At 42.0% G+C, this 17052-nt stretch overlaps 1 protein-coding gene across 2 annotated transcripts in view; it reads left to right on the top strand.

Annotated features, from left to right (window-relative positions):
• The first annotated feature begins 2547 nt into the window (after positions 1-2547).
• The window catches only part of MYLK (myosin light chain kinase), a 193562-nt gene continuing 179057 nt past the window's right edge, over positions 2548-17052 (top strand). The window contains exons 1-2 of one of the 2 annotated variants that reach the window (XM_085066964.1): positions 2608-2730; positions 14998-15070. Coding sequence is in view for 1 of the 2 variants with exons in the window: in XM_085066961.1 (XP_084923087.1) it covers positions 2568-2730 (163 nt within the window). In the remaining variant the exon portion in view is untranslated. Of the gene's footprint in view, positions 2731-14997; positions 15071-17052 lie in introns of both variants that reach the window. The other variant, XM_085066961.1, reaches the window with a different exon arrangement.

Genomic DNA, 17052 nt, shown 5'->3' with positions numbered 1-17052 from the left:
ATCTGCAGAAAACAAGTGTTCAAACAACAAGCATCTTTCTTTCAACAGCTCATGTGTTGATGGGTGTGTAGCTGGGGAACGCCATGTGCATGCACTGCCATCTGAAATATACTATGGACAGTCATGCACATGGGCAAAGATCAGGGATGTATGTCCATTTGTTTTGGACTGAAGAGAAAAGTATCTGCCAGGCCAGAATATGCCACAACCATGCACTGAGAAGGAAAAAGCCCAGGAGTAACAGTCTGGCTGGATGTAACCAATGGGGAGAGAAGTTTAGTGGAGGAAGTGAGGACTAAGTTATTGAGAACCTCCAACAACAAAGTTACTTTTCTTTAGGATTCCCTTTTCAGTGATTCTGGTTTAATAAAAATAAATAAATAACTCTCTATTAACCTATTTTCAAAGTCCCAGAGCTTTAAAAGCAAATGCATCTTGTTCTCCTAACAGAGAGTCAATCTAAAGGAATCAGGAATAAGAAAACTATCACTGCCTCTTCTTGAAAAGGCAGCAGCAACTCCCCCAAGTTTACTCATTTTGTACTGCATCTGAAAGAGTCAAAAGTGATGGCTGTAACTTTTCATGGACTCATACTGGTAAGTGCGCTCATCCTTTGCAGAAGCTCAGGTACCAGGAATGCTTTTCCAGGCAAAGGCAGCATCCTGCGCTGTTTCCATGTACAGCCTACTCCACTTGCAGGACACATGCTCTATCAATGGCAAAAAAATTCACCTCAGAATCAAAATGGAAAACTTTGAGGTCTCTGCAAATATAAAATTCTTGACATCACTGCAGCCAAGAACAGTTTTGCTGTGACTTGCTTATCTTGGCCACATGCTTCTGAGTTAATGGCTGTTGAGATGAAACAGTGAGAGGAAAGAAAGAATTGTAGCCTGGGCTGCGGTTTGCTCCATCATCCTTAGAGTTATCTTAGTGGCTGGTGAGGAGGCAGGCTCTCTACAGTTAGTACTTTGCTTTTTCTATATGGTCCAGAACCATGTATTAACACAGCTAGCAGCAATCTGAGGCACAGAAGAATGTAAGAGGAGAGAAAATAAAGGCTTTATCCATAGGACCTGCGCTTTTTCTATGTCAATCCCCATGTACATTTATAGTCCGGCAGTAAGTCCATTTCAGACAGGCAATTGTTTGGGTTTTTTAAATGTGTAAATGAAAAAAACTTAAACTATTAGAGTAAAAAGACTTTAAGTTTGCAATGTATATGATTATCCTACCCCTCCTCTTCAGCATCTCCAGCTCCACATTATAAAACAGCAGTTCTAAGGTCCTATTGTTGAAGAGGATTCAATTTGTCCCCATCTCGCATTTGCTCTTCCTTCTACACTACTTTAGCACTTAACACAATTAACTGTAAACGGTTTATTAAAATAAATCCCCTGCCCCAGATTTGGATGTCCCTAGGCAGATGTGCCAGAGCATGGGCCCTAGGCAGGCTCTAGGAGTCAAGGAGGCAGGGACAGCCCTGAGGCCCCTGCGTGCCTGAGAGAATGCCTGCAGCTGGCATTGGGACCATGCATGGCAGGGCTGCACCTCCATACAGACCCTTACACTGTCCATGCATATCCACAGGCACACCCCTAGGGCATCCTATCCAAACCAAGCAAACTTTCACATATATCCTTTGTGCTCTCCCCATATGCAAGCTGTGCACTGCCCTCAGAACACACAGAGATCTCCCATAAGTACCTCATTCACATCCCATGCAAGCCCATAAGCACACTCCTTTACACTTCTCATACCTGCACCCCATAGATAGAAGGTCTATAACCCAATATGGCCATTATACAGTCAATCCCCACAGCCTCTGCAGTGCACGGCTCACATAGCACCCATGTGCACCCCTGCACACTTCTCATACACCCCGCAGCCAGCCCTGGACACCCCCATAAGCAGCTGCCCCACCTGGGCGAGCTGCGCTCCACAGGTGCCGGCCTGGGCTGGCCTGGGCTGAGCTGAGCTGGGCTGGCCGTGCCCCTCCCTTCGCCGGCACTGGTGCACCCGGGGCTCCCCCTGGACCCCCGGCCGCTGCCGAGCGAGGCTCCGCCGGGAAGGAGTGAAAGGCAGCCGCGCCGACCGCAGTCGGTATCGCCGCCGGGCACCGCTTCCCCCGCGGGCTGCGCTTCTTCCCCAGCGGACTCCGCGCTTCCTCCGCGGGCTCCGCGCTTCCCCGCGCTGCAAGCAGCCGAGCCCGGCCCAGCCGAGCCCGACCCAGCCCAGCCCAGCCCAGCCGAGCCGAGCCGAGCCGAGCCGAGCCGAGCCGAGCGGCAGGTGGGCTGCGGCCGGAGCCGCCGGTCCGGGGCAGGGCAGCTCGGGGCGAGGTGGCTCCGGCAGCGCTTCCCGGAGCCGCGGGGCTCTCCCTGCCGGCTGCACTCGGGACGCGGAGGGAAGCCCGTGGGCGGGAGCGGGTGCGGGGTACCGGGGCATCCTCCGCAGGGGGAGGTGAAGTAGGCGGGGAAGGAGGAGGAGAAGGAGGGAAACCTGCTTCTCCGGAGGGACGAGGTAGCGGCGCGGAAGCGAGCCAGCCCAGCGGCGCGGGCTGCGGGCACATGCCGGGCTTGGAGCACCGGAGCCGCGGGATTCCTGCGGGTGTCTCAGCCCAGCTCCCGTCCCTTCCCCTGCGAGAGCGTCAGCTGGGCTCCGGCAGGGAGGAGGGCTCACCTACGGCTTCCCTCCCGGAGTGCATCAATCCGAGAGCAAGCAAACCTGGTAGTAAGTACTTGTCATCTTTTATGTATGATTTGTTATAGTTTTATTGTTCTCTGCTGGCAGGTAGCAAAGGATTTCTAAGATCAAGCATTTATGGGCTCGGCTAAGGATAATCTCTCTGGCTCTGTCTTGGACTCTGAGCCTTTCAAATATAGAGGTGCATATGTGGAGGCACATGTAGCAACGTTCCTTCACTATACATCTACATCTTTAATGTTTCAGACAAAATGTATATGCTGCGATTTTTTTTTAACTTCTGCTGTTCTCAGAGTAATTTGTATCATGTTGCACAACATGCTTAGCGTCTCAGAGAAAGATAAATCCTGGTGACACAACTTAAACATCCTGCATGAGGATGGGGGAAGGTGGTGAATGTTTAAAATCATTAATTTGGCAAAGGCGGGGAAATCACTTCTCTGCAGGCTGCCTCCACGCTATGGAGCAATATGCTTTTGGGGATTCTTTGCCTTTTAATCCTCTTTGCTGTATGTGCACATCTGGACTCTGGCCTGGCACTGCTCCCTGCACTCAAGCTGGAAGGGAGTGGCATGGCAGACTAGCAGGGGCTGGAGACCAGGGATGAAAAGACAGAGGATCCTTCCCTCCTCTTACAGTTTAAAGACACTTTTTTTCCCAAGTCTTGTCTTCTGCAGAGTAAATTCACAGGAATACTTCTAGAGTCAGAAAGTGGAATCAAAAGTATTCTGAAGGCTGCATTATACTCCCTACAAAGGGAATGGCTGAGAGGATAAGTGCAAATCCTGATTCCACACTCTACTTCTAAAGGGTTTCCAAGCATTTGGGGGGACAAGTGTGGAGTTACATGACATGCAGAAGGTGTGTTCCCCACTAAGACTCTACACAATTATGCTACCTCCTGGAGTGCTGACAATGCCATTTCTGTCAGTGGAGCTGTAAGAGAAATAGTAATTTTCCTTGCATTTTAAATCCCTAACAGAGCTACTAGCTCCCTCTCCCTGCTTCCTGCACACATCTTTATTTTATTTTATTCTGCTAATGATTTGCATTATTATTTGCAAAATGTGATCTATGTCTTCCTGTGCAACTTTATATTCACTGAGATGTTCCTGGAACTAGGTTCTAGGAGTGCATTTTAGGAGCCTTCCGTTTTTAAACCAAAATTATATTTACTAATAACTGAATAGTTAATTTTCATCTCCACAGTATTTTCTGTTTCCTCAAGTGATACTGTTCTTCTGTAGCTGGTCACTGTGTGCTCTGCCGTTTGTAACAAAGTGCTCATGATAACACATTTTCATAATGCCCTAATGTTACACCCATCCTTAGCCTTTTGCAAATGAATCCTACAGGATGAGTGTTTTAACTCCAAAAGTAACTGAACCGACTTTGCTGGCTGTAGTAGGAGAATGTTTGCTACCAGAGGATGAGCCACTAGAATGATAGGCAGCATATCCTTTGCTGGTGTGTGATCTATTAATGGCATTTAACCCATTTAGATGGACATGAGCAGAAAGAAAATGCCTGGTTTAATAAACATCGCAGCTAGAATTTTATATATTGGGGGAGGCTCGCACCAGTTAATATCACTGACCCCATTTTTATTGGTCTTGTAGGGAAGTCTTAAAAGGTCTGCTGCAAAGAAAGTTATAAATCAGATACTCTGCTGTTGCAAGCATCTGTCCATAGCTTTAGATGCCCTGCTGCATGGTGCAAAGGAGGATGAAGGAAATAAATCAGTGAAGTTCTGTTAGTTTGCTTGTATAATGCTGAAAGGGAATTTATAAAGTCTGAAATAAACTGGGATTACATATTGCCATTGGCTTAAATTAACTGTAAGAGATGCACAATTTTTCACCAGTTTTTGGTCTGTTTTGTGTTCTCTGTTCTCCCTGGCTCCTCCTTTAAGCTCTTTAGGACTTCCTCTGAGCAATGATCCGATTTTTACAGTCAATCAAAATCCATACCAATATCCTTAGGCAGGCCAAATACACTGTACTTAGAAACACTGTAAACCAACAACTACAAATTACTTTCAGAGCTCTCCTAAAAAAAATGCAGATGTGAATAGAATTCAGAGCTGCTCCAAATGCTGTGCCTTAAAGTTGGGGATGTCTAAATTCAGAAAATGTGCTCAGAAGCTCTATTTGAGAGCCACGTAAGGAGATGGCTGAAGTTTCTGGTTTAAACTCTGGAGAGCTGGTAGTCAGAGTCTGTGGTTGTTGGACTCTTCTAGGTAGTCTGAGTTCAGGTCTGAGTATGGGCTGGAAGTGATCCTGGTTTTGCAGACAGACTCATCTCCTCTCATTCATAAACTTGTCAACTACATAATAAAACATGCTGTGGTTGTTTGCTTTTGCTGTGTTCAAAGCTGTGCTCAATAGCTTTTCCAAACTTTATTTCACAGGTATGAGTTAGGAGTAATGAAGGGATTTTTTTCTCCCCTTGGCTGGTTAATACACTCTTCTCTCTTTGATGCTAAATTGCTCTTTTTTTTAAACCCCCCCCATAGACGGTAGGTGGTCCTTTCTCTCTTGGCTCTAGAAACATGTTGCTGCACCTGTTGCAGTAGACTTTTTAAACTTTTTCAGTGGCATCCACTACACCAAGCAGGATCTTAGCAAGCTTTGTACAGCTGCCTTCATCCCCTTCACTGATGGGAATGCTTCCATGATGTATATCAGGGCTACATATGTTGTTTGGAGTTCAGCACTGGGTGCAGAAAACATATGATTAATCTACAGTGCTGAAAAGGATTCATTAGTGCAGCCAGATGGATCCAGGTAGGATGGACTCTGGAGTTTTTTTTAATTTAGCACAACTTTAAATGTCACTATGTTGTCTGAGATTACAGTATGGGTTTTTCTAAAATCTGCATCTTTTCTGAGCAATTATACAGGGTCTATTGAGTGTGCTACAGCAAGGTCTGTCTCTAATGTTTTCATTAAGCCTCTCTACAGACAGAAGAGTAAATTAATTGCTAGACTAACATGTCATTTGGCTCTGAGAACAAGCTACTGAGCACTAACTTATGAATGGAAACTTAAAAGGCTCATTAGCAACCTGCTACATTAAAGAAGTGCCAAAGTGAAATGAAAATACATTTATAATCCTGTTGTTCTTGCTGCTGTTAAAGCTTATATAGAATTCCAGTTTCGTTTTCGTGGGAATCTTAACTAATTTCATAAACTTTTTTTGCCTCTGAAGTTTCAGCAGCTGCTCCCTCATAAAAGCTAGGAATAACTGGTTCTGCTTTAGTAGGAATGAAAGGAGAATTGAGCTCTATAGAAATGAGGAGATTAGAGCTCCATGAGGCATATACCCATTTAATGCTGCTGGAAACCAAACGTGCTTAAATAATCCTAACTCTCACTTCTGGTGAGCAGAAATTCTGGGGAAAAAGAAAAATTCCCTTAGTGACTTATTAACAAAGGCTTTTCAGGTTTGCTGGGATTTATCATGTGAGCCTAAGCTACCTTTTGTTCATCCAGTTGGCAGGCTTTAAGATTTAAAAGGGTCTGCAGAAACTCCTCCCCCAGACTCCTTATTTAATTAAAGAGGCTCGGTGCATTATTTACTTTTGAGTCTTCCATTTATGTGGGAACAATGAGTTGAGGTTAACATATTGTAAAATATTTGTGAATGCTGCATTATAAGGAAGGAAAAGAAACAAACTTTGGCTACACCTTCAGATTTACACTGACCTATATGCGTTCAGTGAGAATGTGTGAAAGTGAGGCCAGTCATACGTAAATACTAAAGTATAAATACAGGTGTGTAACTCTACAACAAATTTCTCTGCCTCCATAGGTGATTTAAAGGGCCTGGAGGAGAGTTGGTTTCATTTGCTTCTACAAGAGCTCTCCAGAGTCACTGGAGATGCAGATCAGGCCTTGCAAATAACCAGTAATTTTTATATTTTGCTTTGGTACTTCATCAAAGACAGACTGGTAACTGCAGTTCTCTCACTAGTTCCCCCAGTTCCTCCTCCTCCCCCACTCCATTCATCCCTGTAGCTGTGAGCATCAAGTTGCAGATAAAACGACTTCTGAGAGAGCAATGGGATGCAGCTCTTGCCAAAGGCAATTAAGTGCTTAGGATTACAGTGTGCTTTACGAAGTGTGTTCTTGCTGAATCCCTTTCCTCCTCTATTTGCTGGCACTAAGCAGTTTCTTGGCACTTACCTTTGTTATAACAAGTCTGGGCATTGCTGAACTTCACTACAGTGTGTCAGCTCCCCGAAGAAGTCTAGCAAGCTGCAGTGTTTTCTGTTTTGAGGATATTCTTTCTGGTGATTCTTTACTGAGAGTCAGCTTGACCTCACCACCTTTGCTGTAATTGGATTAAATTCACTCACTTGCCAAAAACACGACCAGCTGACAGCATATTAATTCTTCAGACTGAAGTGCTGTTTTGTATGCATAGGTTACTTGGTACCAAAGACATTTTTTGGGCTTGTGATGCAGCCAATTGCCACAGGAGACAGAATTGTCACAGAGGGACGTTTTCAGTTATTTTCTTAACCACAAAAGGATTCAAATAGACCATACATTCTGTCTGAAAGTACAAGATCTAACCAGTGGGAGAAGAAATGGCTTGCTCTACTTGCCAGTCCTGAGTATCTCTTGCTGCTGCTTCTTGTGAAATGTGATAAATTGCTGAGGGTCCACAGACATCCTAGCTGAGGAAAGTGAGTGATGGCATGTGCTGTTTTACACACCCACCACAGTTGATTTCTAATTATTTCACAGCAGGTTAAAATCATTATTCTAAGTTGTCATTTTGCTGCTTTTTTCTGTTATTCTTTAGCAGTCCTGTGATCTGAGGTATTTGCAGAGTGGCAGGATGATATCTGAATAAAAAATGTGCCCAAAAAGGATACTGAAACTGTGAAGGATAATCTGATCACCAAGCCTGTACTTTCACCCAGAGACCCTTTATATACTGTTTAAAGCAGTGTAATCCAGCTTTCAGTGGGAACCACTAAGTAGCAAAAATCACTATCCTGATTGTTGCCCTCATCAAAATGTTAAAGGATGAGTGAGTAATGGGGACACGAGGATTGAGTTGCAAATACACTTACAAAGAGGATTTGGGAGACACAGTGGCATCCAGTATGGCACAGGCACTCTGAGATGTTCCAAATAATGAAAGGATCCCTGTTTTAGCTTTTCTTATCTGCCTGGAAGTACTGCACATTTCCTGTTTGCTGCAGAGGCCTGTAAGAGCTGTGTTTTGCAGGCAGCATGGGCCAGAGGAACTAGAGCTCCCAGCTCTGTGTTCCCATCAGGGCGTTGTTGCATTTGATTCCAAGGTGATGTTGCTTTCTCTAAATTCTCTAAACTGATGAACACTTCTGGTGCAGAGCAATAGGCAAACAAGGTGAGACAGAGGTGTGGGATTTTCCATATATACTAAATGATAGTCACAATTTAATTTACTATGTGAATATGCAGTGCAAATAGTAACAAGGACATCTGCTTTAATACCATATTATTAAATGTACATAATTGCCTAATATTATTGGCAGAGTTGACTATTGAGAAGTTGCATGTCTCTTAAGAAATATATAATTCCATTAATTCTTTATAATGGTGTAAGCAGTTTGTTAAATACTGAAGTAAAGGGGTTTTTCATTCACATGTTTTATGTCATGTAATTGGAATCAATGTCATTAAAAATAAACAATTAAAAACCCTTCAGAACCAAAATACTGACCATCTCTCCTGGACAAGGATCAGTAGTCTGACTGGGTGAGACAAATAAAGTATGAGGGCATGTTTTGGAAGAAGCACTCACAAAGTTTAGGTCAGATATACACTGTATGTTCTTACACTGTTGATTGTATCAAAAGGAAAGTTACAAACCAGATGCAATAAGCAAGCTGTGTTTAAAATACACAGGAAAGAAACATTTCACAAGAATGGCCTGCTTTACTCAGGTTATTTACCCCAGATCTTTTGGGGTCATAAGCTTTCCTTTCCTTTGGTGGAAGAAGAGGAAGGCACTAAGCCAGTGCTTCTTGCCTGAGAGCATTACTGACTCCTCACTAGTTCAAGTCCAGCCTGGTTTTGGAGGTGAGAAACCGCTTCTGTTCCATGCAGGGTAAGCTTACAGCAGAGCTGTTGTGGGTTAGATTGGTGAGCCCTGCTGCACACAGGCTGCTGCTGCTGCTGTTAGAGAGCTGACATTGTGGCCGTGGTGGCCTCGGGGGTGTATCTTGGGCAGGGCTTGAGAGAACATCGCAGAGGGAGCCCTGGCTTTGAAACAACAGCTGGCGTCTCACCCCCAGCATCACAGCAGTGCAGTTCCTCTGACCTCAACAGAGTTGCAGCATTCATGGTTTTCAGTGACGTGGGAGCAAAACTGGGCCTATATTCTTTTAACTGGTCTATTTGGCAGCTCTTTTCCATATGCAGTCTCCATGCCAGTGACAGGAGCTTCCTGGAACTGACAGGAGACACAAAAGACCCTCTTCTCTAAACCACTGGACCTTAAGAATATTGAAAGGATGTTACAACAAGCCTCATAATACACCATTGTCAGGCTCTCTCTGAAGAGGCCTGCGGTGGTATCATACCTCTAAGCCTTCCAGAGGGGGTGTGATGACCCCACATGGAAGAAAATACAAGAGTAATGGTTTGGGTGGCTGTGAGGAATTTTATGGTACTACTTCCCCTGGCTGTAACTTGAAACCAGCTGGAGGCATTTAGTGCTAACTGAACTCTATGTAAGAAGCAGGCAAATAGCTGAGCATGTATCCTGCAGGTTTTTTAGGAAGAGATCTTGGCTTGTAAGTCTGTGCATGTCTGGCCGCCTCTTTCTCTTTCTCACAGACAGGGGAGTGGTGAAAGACGGTTTGTTTTATTTTCTCCTACACTTCCCTTTCTTCTTCCTACTCATTTTCCTGTTCCTTTGCAGCACAGCAGTTTTTCATGTTGCTGTGAAAGTGCCTGTGCTTGTGAGCAGAGCGAGCACATTTGAATGGAAGAGGCAGCAGGTTTGTGAAGTCCTGAGCTCCAGCATTCCCAAGGGAGGGGTGGGATTTGCATTCCCTGCTCGCTCAGCCCCGCTCAGGGATGTGCTGGAGGTGTGTCAGTGGGATGGTGGTGTCCAGGAGGGAATCCCCTCACGGTGGGGAGGCAGGAGCTGTGCTGTGCCTGGCCTCCTGCCCGCCCGGCTCCGCAGCGCTTCCCGCCATTTCCCCTCAGCCCTGGCCTGAGGGAACAAGGCCTTGTTGCAACCGATGGAAATTTTGTGCAAATTACAGACTAAAATCAGCCTGAACAGGGGCACTGGGGTACTTCTTGATCAATGAATCACATCTCATGCAGAGTAAAAGTCAGTTTGATGTGCTTTTAGAAGCATTTCTTCAAATGCTTCTAAACTCAGTCAGCAGAAGCACTGCTCCTTCATTTCACCTGAAATTGTGCCTTTATCAGGTTCACCTCAGATAACAAATAAAGTATTGAGCTCACACTCAATCTATTTAGTTCTTACCTGATTCAGAGCCCAGTTATATTCCTTTTCCAAGGTATTTCCAAGCTGTAGCTGTGGATGTTGAGGTGGTCCTGGTTAGCCTGAGCAGAATAGGGACTCCATTTCCTTACTGGAGCACAGAGACAGCCAGAAAGTGAGCTTACAAAAGCTACTTGCAGACTTGCAGACATCTCACCAGCAAGGACAGTCAGAGATGGTCAGATAGTTCTCCAGGTAAAATAGTGTGGACCTTATACCATTCTCCACATGTGTGCTATTGACTTTAAACTTAAGGATCCTCCAGCTGCAAATGCTTTTCCACTTTTTGCTTTGTCTCAGAGGGTGAAAGTAAACATAAATGTGTAAATAAGTTTTAGTACTTGGTGTTACACTGATTTTATATTATATTGTACTTTGCTTGATAACTGAGGTAACCTTCTTTGAACTTGCTCATCAGTTCATGAGCACTGTGCAGGATCCTGTGTGGGTTTATTTTAGGTATATACACCTATAATACAGGTATATTATATTAGTAATGTATGGATGGCTATTGATATTAGAGTAGGGAACTGTAGTAACAAGCCTACTTCTCACTAAATTGAGGAGAAGGAGAAAAAAGTGTGAAGTTTCATGTCTATTCATGCCTGTCATGATTTCTGTGGTGAACAGAATTCACTATATAGCTTTCCAGTGCTGGTTCCTTTCTAGCTGGTTTTATTACAAGTGTAGGGTTTTAAGACAGACTGTGTCAAGGGCAGGAATAAGGGAACTTTGTCAAACTTTGTTAGTTTTTTATCTGTGTAACAGGGAATTCTTTTCCCCAAGGACCAAACAAAATTTTTTTTTTGAACTGTGTGAGTAACAAGATAATGAACTAAATTGAACATCAAAACAAAGGATTTATTGTCTTGAAAACAAACTTGCTGTAATTGCATTTCTTGTGAATTTTTTTTCTTTTGTCCAAGCTTATATTTCACTTACAAGACAGGAAATACTGCCTCGCTGATTGCATTTTTTAGAGCTATAAATAACTTGCTGTCTTCAAAGATGGTGTTCTAAAATGAAACTTTGATGAATTAAAAATTAAATTGGGTGGGTAAAATAATTACTTACTGTACATATGTACAGATGCTAAAGGTGTTTTCAGGGGAAAGGCGTTATAAGAAAAGTTCTGGCACCTGTAACAGGTCTAAATTGCTATATTTCCTATTCTTTGCAGGTTGTATCTGTCCCTGTCACATTCTCACCCCTGTCATGAGGGGTAATGAATATGTTTGCTTTCTATCACCTTGCTCCTTTGGTGGGGTCATGGCTTATCCGCAGGAAGTGGTGTGATGCGTGGGAACACTAAGTTGACCTAAAAAAATGAATAACATTAGAACTGCCTCAGTGTTCCAGTTAGCCCAGTATTGTGTCTGACAAGTTAACAGGAGAACCTCCAACAGCTGTTTCTTGAGATCCATTTCTCTTGACACACCTCCAGGTTCCACAGTTCTTGTGTTAAGGATATTAGAGGATATGTACCTATTTAGTCCTTTGAGTGTCTATTTATGGTCCTGTTGTCCAGAGTTTGTTTAATCCCTTTTTGAACCCATGAACATCCTTTGCCTTCAGACTCTTGCGTGACAGCAAGTTCCAGAAGCTTGTGACCTGCTGGGTAAACAGGTTCTTTCTATTTCAATCAGTTGGTTGCAGTGAGCAGTGCCTTGTTCTAGTTTTGTAGGGTTGTGCAAACAACAGTCTGCATTTAGTAGCTCATGGTTTTTTTGTTATACCTGGTCATATCCACCATATATGCCTTGTCTCTGAACTGAGGACTCCCAGCCTTTTTAGTATCTCCATTTTCATCTGGTTGCCCTTTTTGACACCCTCTGGGTATGTGGAGAGCAGGTCACAGTACTGAAGTCATGGGAGTGCCCAGGCTGTGAGAAGTGGCAGAAAGGACTTGTCTTGTTCTCTTTCTGAGGATTCCATTTATGTTGCTGGATTTTTTTGACTGCTGTTGAGCACTCAGCCAAGGGTTTCAGAAAACTGTCAAAGCTCCAGCTTCTGAGCAGAAATAGTTAGAATTGATATTGCCCTGAGGAATTACAACACTAAAGCCTACCTGCCAACATTTTCCCCAATCATTTAATTTTGTTATTGATAAATATTTTAAGTAACCCCTGCCCAAGCTCTGATTCCAGGACTTGCACTGCTGATTCCTCTCCATCTAAAAAGCCTGTTAAGCACTATCTTTTGCTTTCTTATTCTTTCTAATGTTCTCTCTCCTGTTAAGCACTATCTTTTGCTTTCTTATTCTTTCTAATGTTCTCTCTCCTACTTGAATGAATTCAGACTTGCCAGATTGTGGTTTCCAGGTTTCCTTTCACACCCCTTCCTGCAGCTGGAAGTTCTGCAGGCAGGATCTGTGAGTCTTCAAATAACAAGACTCTCTATAGCTCTGACTTACATACCTGGGCTAGTGGTTCTTAAATTCATATTTGAGTTTCTTCAGAACTTGTGTGAAAATTGTTTTGTCTCAGTGCTTTATTAACTATTAATCTAGCTTCCCTGTTTGGTCTGGTATTTCCTGATTTTATTTCAGATTGGTCTGGTTTCTCTACCACATTTGCAATAGAGAGTACATTGGGTGTGGAAATCTCCCAAAGATTTCATCAGTAAAGGCTGATGTAAAGAATTCACTGAGCTTCTCTGCTACAACTGTATCATCCCCCTCTGAGCTTTATACACCTTTGTCATCCAGCAGCAGGACTGCTTTTCCTAGCTGGTTTCCTGTCCTTGATGTATTTCAAGAGCTGTTTACTAGCATGGTGATCTTTGTTTGCAGGCAATTTTTAGATTGTCTTTTAGCCCTTTTAATTTCCTGCTTACATTTTACTTGCCATGTTTTATGGGCTTCCCTGTCTTTACTTGAGCAATCCATTTTCTAAGAGCTGACCTATGCCCTGCAATACTCTCCTAACTCTCCCTGAGGCTTCCTGCTTTTTGAACTGCTCCTTTTGAGTGCCCTCTTTCTTTCTTTTTTTTTTTTTCCCCACCTCCGTACAGGATTACCTTTCTTAAAATTAAATAACTGTTACATAGGTTTTGGTTGGTGACCCTTACATCAGAGCTGTTCTTTGTGTTACTTAACAAGTAGCCTTTAATAGCTTTCTCTGGTTTGGATGGTCCCTGTACTTACAAGTTTCTTTTTCACTGGAGAGCTGTATATGGATCTAGAAAAATTGTCCTTTTTTTTGCACATAGATTAATAATGAGTATTTCTAAACATCTTCATGTGTTCTTGGTATACAGCAGCTATTGTAATACTCTGTGGAAGCTATCTATCAAAACTGAGGGGCACAAGCATTGTATGAAACTGTTCTGGCGCTAATGGAGCTGGTTATGTTGTTACCTTTTGCATTGACACAATATGTGCAGTGGTGATGAAAACTGCACTCCTGAAATCCTTGACTAGATTATGTATAAAATTCAAAACCTACGCACTTGAAACATTCAACAAGAAGATAGCCTTGCTTTTCCAGTTTTGCAGACATGAAAAAAACCTGAAGGAGAACACTCCGTGGTTAAATGAGAGGTCTCTGTGGACATGTTTACAAGAGCTCAAGTGTGTTTATATTCATTCCTGTGCAATTGCTGGAGGATTGTCCTTATTCCATAAAGCATGTGTATACATTTGAAGGAGCAATACAGGTGTTTACTCTCTACAGATGCATTTTGAAGGGCTGCTTGTACAGATGCAATCCAGCATTGAAACAAGATATGCAAACAAATTATTGTTGATGAATAGTGCTTAGCTAGTTGAAGCTAATATTATTCAATAACACCTAGATAGGAGAATAAATATAGTGTGGTCTTTTTGCCCTGAGCACAGGGTTAAAGTGCTTGTGGGTTTGTTAGATTTTTTTTTTAAAACACTGAGACACATCCGGCTCCCTGCTATGAATGCCTTGCATTCTGTAAACGGAAACATCTAAATGTGCAGAGTTCATCTGTTTGAGCCTTACTAACCTGTGAGTGCTGGACCAATCTCGCTTCAAATCTAGCTATGTGGCTGTGCTTTGTTGTTGAAAGTCTTGGAGTCAAGCCTACAACATTTCTTCCTGGACCAGAAAGCTGTTGGAAATGTATATGCTGTCTCTGGATGATGACTTTACTGATGAGTTGCAGGAGTTCCCCGTCCTATGATGAGCTAAATGATGAAGCAGGGTTCTATATTTCAAAAGTTACTGCAAAAAAAAATGAAAGTGAAATTGTCCAGAGCAATTTCTTCATCAAAGCTGACTGAAATAACATCTGTGGTGAAAACCTGTGCCTCATCACTTCATTGTGACACGTGCAAGGGAAATGATGTTAAGTGAAACAGTTGCTTGTCACAGGGAGGAACTGATCTTCATGATGCAGGAGACTTCTTACAGTCCTGTGTCTGAGTAATCCATTCTCTTGAGTGATTTTGTATCAAATGAAATTTCCGTGGCTGTCAGGATCTTTTGTGGTCCTTGACTTCTGTGGAGGGGTTTAGCTGTGGTATTGTTCTCACTACCAGGCTTCAGAAGGATTTCCCTTGTTATCTGGATACCATCTTCTACTTTGCAGTTGGACTGGTAGGTTTATGTAGCTACTGCGGCCAGACTTCACTGGTCTGATATTTAGGTATCAATGATTTCAACAGGATAGTAATTCATTGTTTTCAATTATTTTTTTAACTGTACAATACATTCCTTAATTTGAATTATTTGCAGGATCTCTACAACAATGTTTCACAAGTGGTATGGTCAAATACATAGCTCTTACTACTTTCATCACTAGGTTTCAAAGCACTTTACAAAGAAGTATCAGAGGGAAAGGAGTTTGAAAGGACTTCTCTAAGACCTGAAAAAAGGTAAGCAAGGTGAATCTTCTGTTTTCATGTCTGAATGCAAAGTTGTCTTATTCCAGCTAAAATCAGTTTAGGAGGTCACTGAATAAAACTTGTGAGTGAATACACTTGCATTACCTATAATGCAGGCTTAGTCTAGATTTAGCTTAATGTACTGGGGAATAAAAAACTACCAAAAAATCACTTAGAAATGTAAGTGTACTCGTGAGAATGTTTAGGTATTATAAAATATTTAAGTTCTTATCTTTAAACTGCATGCTTGGTATGCAGAATTTCTGTAGCTCACTGGAGAATTTTTTTAGGTGAATTTTTTAGCCTAATCCACTGTTAGTCTCTAATGTAAGGGTTTGGGGGTTTTTTTCCCTGTACTTGCAAATTACTCTTAGTTCTATTTGTTCAGTTGGCTTAATTACCTCAGAAATATATAATTAGTTAAGTGGCAAGCCAAGATGATAATTTCTTCCAAAATGAGAGATTCAACTTCTGAAACTGTTTTTACATTAGCTCTGACATCTTGTTATCCATAGCTATTCTACTCCATCTGCTGATCAAGATTTTTAGGTGCTTATCAAGTAGACATGAAGCTACTACTAGCTCCTTTTATAAAACTGTAGCCTGAAAAAATAAAGAAATAAGGATACAAATAAGGATAACCCTTTAAACGTATTACATGGATTCCCCATACTTTGCTCCTTCCAGATGACACTTATTTGAAGATGAAAGATAGTGTATGAGAGTTTGAATGTGGTTTGTAGGAAAACTGCCCTGCAAAGTTTCCAGGCTTGTAGGAGAAAGAGAAATATTTCTGGAAACAAAATAAAAAGCTTAATAGAGAAATGAAAAGTTTTGAACTGTCTCACAAATATTGAATCTGAACTTGTGAAAACAAAATCTGCGTTTAGGTTCAGTATCAGAATTTGATGCTGTTATTTTGAACATTTCTGGTTAACTTAAACTTAGAACAAGGACTGACTGCTCCCTGTTGCATTATGGAGTTACATAGTACAACAATTAACGTGGAGTTATGTTATGCCATCTTGCTGTGAAAACACTGAGGAAAACCTCGTCACTGCCCCTAAAGACTTTTGTCCAAGATCTTGAACAGCTGCTTTCTTCTAGTGCAGTGATATATATATTTATATGTATATACACACACTCACACACACATATATATACACACATGGATAGATAGAATTTTTTTAATGGGGAACTGTACTGAACTAATAAAGCTGAATATTTGTGATTTTTGTTTCTTTAATCTCAGAGCATTTGCTGTGCTTCTGCTTTTACTCTGCTGCTTTTCAAAAGTGTGTGTCATTTCACTGATCTTGTAACATAGTCAATAATTGGTGTTGTTAAAACAGAAAGCCACATGAAGTTTTTTGTCATTTGAGAAAGAAAGATTGGAGACCAAAATTGGATGTAATATGTGTTTGGAGGGTTTTTTGTATTACTATTTTTTCCTCCTGATTTGTTACCTTTCTTCATGCTTTAGAAGAAAGGCATTCTCAATTTTATATTTCTGCAGCTTCAGTTTCCAGCCCCTGGGTTTTGGTATGTCTCTGAGATAACTTTAACATCTGGCACTGCTGGGGTCTCCCTCTGAAGGTACTGCTCTGTGTGATAAGAAAGCTTGTAACTATCTAAACTGAACTTTGTATGGTTTTTGGCTATTATATATATGTATATATATATATATACATTTATATTTGTTTAATCTGTTTTTCCCAGTCTCCAAATCATTGTCATGCCCCATTTAATTCTCTCCAGACTTTTTCAATACCATTTTAAGGACAGGAGTGAGGTGGAAGACATTTTTCATTATGTGTTTGTGCGTCAAACTGAGAGGCCTTGCTCAAGCTTCGAAGTTCTCCAGAATGGTAAATTTAAACCAAGCACTGGGGAACAAAATGCTAATGCTGTGTGCTTTTTAAAGAAAAAAATAGAGGAAGATCTAACTAGGCCCTGGGGACTGATCTTCACTG

The sequence above is a fragment of the Lichenostomus cassidix genome, chromosome 7 (assembly GCF_008360975.1).
Source record: "Lichenostomus cassidix isolate B80296 chromosome 7, HeHo_3.0, whole genome shotgun sequence".
NCBI classification, from domain to species: Eukaryota; Metazoa; Chordata; class Aves; order Passeriformes; family Meliphagidae; genus Lichenostomus; species Lichenostomus cassidix.
Note: the sequence above shows the minus strand (reverse complement) of the source record. Positions and strands in the feature narration are given on the sequence as shown.